This window comes from Etheostoma spectabile, chromosome 2 (genome assembly GCF_008692095.1).
Source record: "Etheostoma spectabile isolate EspeVRDwgs_2016 chromosome 2, UIUC_Espe_1.0, whole genome shotgun sequence".
NCBI classification, from domain to species: domain Eukaryota; kingdom Metazoa; phylum Chordata; class Actinopteri; order Perciformes; family Percidae; genus Etheostoma; species Etheostoma spectabile.
In genome coordinates this window covers 5,251,058-5,252,780 of record NC_045734.1, presented here as the reverse complement: position 1 = coordinate 5,252,780, position 1,723 = coordinate 5,251,058, and the positions used below count along the sequence as shown (strand labels likewise).

The following is a 1,723-nucleotide window of genomic DNA, read 5'->3' as shown; positions in this document are numbered from 1 at the left end:
GCTAGACTATCTGTCCAATCTGAGTTTTCTGTTGCACGACTAAAACAACTTCTGAACGCACACGTGTTCCACCAAAACAAGGCCATTCCTGAGGCCATTTTGCAGAGGCACCGTAGCTCTGTCCGGCGCTTAGCGCCGACCATTACGATTGTGATTGTTTTAAAGAAATGCCAATGAGCCAAAGCACGTTTTTCACCCATCCCAGAATGCTGTGCAGACTCGCCAGACCCTCCTCAGCAAGGCTGTGGAGGAAGGTCTGGCAATGCGAAACTAGTGCAGGGGGCCACCAAATTATCTTTCAAAAATATTTTGTTGAAAGTTTAATTTTTCTAAAATGCAAATATGGCTAGAAATATACATTGTGAATCTAACATAATAATAACACAGGTGAATTGGCCCTACTTGTGTAAAAATACATATTTACATATTGAAGAAAAGCTAACTACTGTATAGGTAAGCCATACAGGCTTAAACATTCACTGTGCCATCCAGATGTATGTTCGTTGATAAAACATGAATAAACAACTAACCATTTATTTTCATCCATTCGGCCCAGTTTAATATGCAACACAATTGTCTACATTATATACAGTAAGGGGTCCCTACTCGGTATCTCTTTGAGGTATGGGGTCACTGGCCTAAAAAACGTTGAAGACCCCCGGCATAGGCAGTAGTAGTAGTATTACCCGAAGCAGGTGCAGCAGACATGAACTGCTTCCCTGTGTCTTTGGTCTTGACATGCCGCTCTGTCTCCTTCTTGACAAGAGCATTCTCCTTCTCTATCAGCACAAACTTAAAGTCTTTGCCAGGCGTCTCGTCGTAAATGGGGCTGCTGGGTCTCACTGTGACAAACAAACGACAAGACAATAAAAAGCTAAATGTAATGAAGACCTACAGAGTGTACTGTGAAAGAACTAGGTGTAATTAGGATATTTTGAACCACGTGTGCGAAGAAACTTGAAAAACATGGTCTGGAATGCTCTGCAAAGCATTCTCAATCTGGACAAACTAATTTCCATTTCATCCTTTAAAACCTCTATTTCATCCTTGTTAACAGACATATGCAGTTGCTTTTCCAAATCATCTTTTCCCTGAATATTTGTACGGTTTAATTCTCTTTTACTCACCCATGTATCTGTGTGTTCCTCTTGACATACATGTTTACTGCTGTCTGAGTTGTATTTCAAATTGTATTTGATGTCATTTCAACTGTATGTATTTCTAATGCTTTTTTATCTATTTTTTAGGCGTCCTTCTCCTTCCCTAAGTGGCTTTCCCACATGTCAGGCCGCCATTGTGAACAAGAACCTGTTCTTAATGACTTGCCTGGAAAAATAAAGGTGAAATAAATAAAGAAAAGTTACAGTCTCAGTCATGTGACACCACATGCTTTAATTTCCTGTACTGTATTATAATGAATGATGCATGTATATTGTAAGGGCTTGATTTGTCCAAAAAAAGTAGGAAAATGTTTCACAAATGACAAAGCTATTGATAGCTAAAACAATATTATTTTAATGAACAGTAGTATTTAACAGCTCACCTGGGGTTGTGCTGAGTCCAGGCCCAGACACATTTTTCTGCACACCATACACTGTGAGGACACAAACGTGCACATTTTTGACAGTTATTTATGATTTCTATTAAAAAAAATTGGTAATAAAGCTTATAGAACTCACACACAGACACACAGACACACAGACACACAGACACACACACACAC

The 1,723-nt window shown here is 39.2% G+C and overlaps 1 protein-coding gene across 6 annotated transcripts in view; it reads right to left on the bottom strand.

The window, feature by feature from the left end:
• LOC116696166 (collagen alpha-1(XVII) chain) overlaps window positions 1–1,723 on the bottom strand; it is a 39,188-nt gene that overhangs the window by 27,168 nt on the left and 10,297 nt on the right. For all 6 annotated transcript variants that reach the window (XM_032526951.1, XM_032526987.1, XM_032526995.1 and 3 more), the window contains exons 12-13: window positions 1,544–1,594; window positions 687–842 (exon numbers count right to left, since the gene is read on the bottom strand). In XM_032526951.1, coding sequence (XP_032382842.1) covers window positions 687–842; window positions 1,544–1,594 — 207 coding nt within the window. The remainder of the gene's footprint in view (window positions 1–686; window positions 843–1,543; window positions 1,595–1,723) is intronic.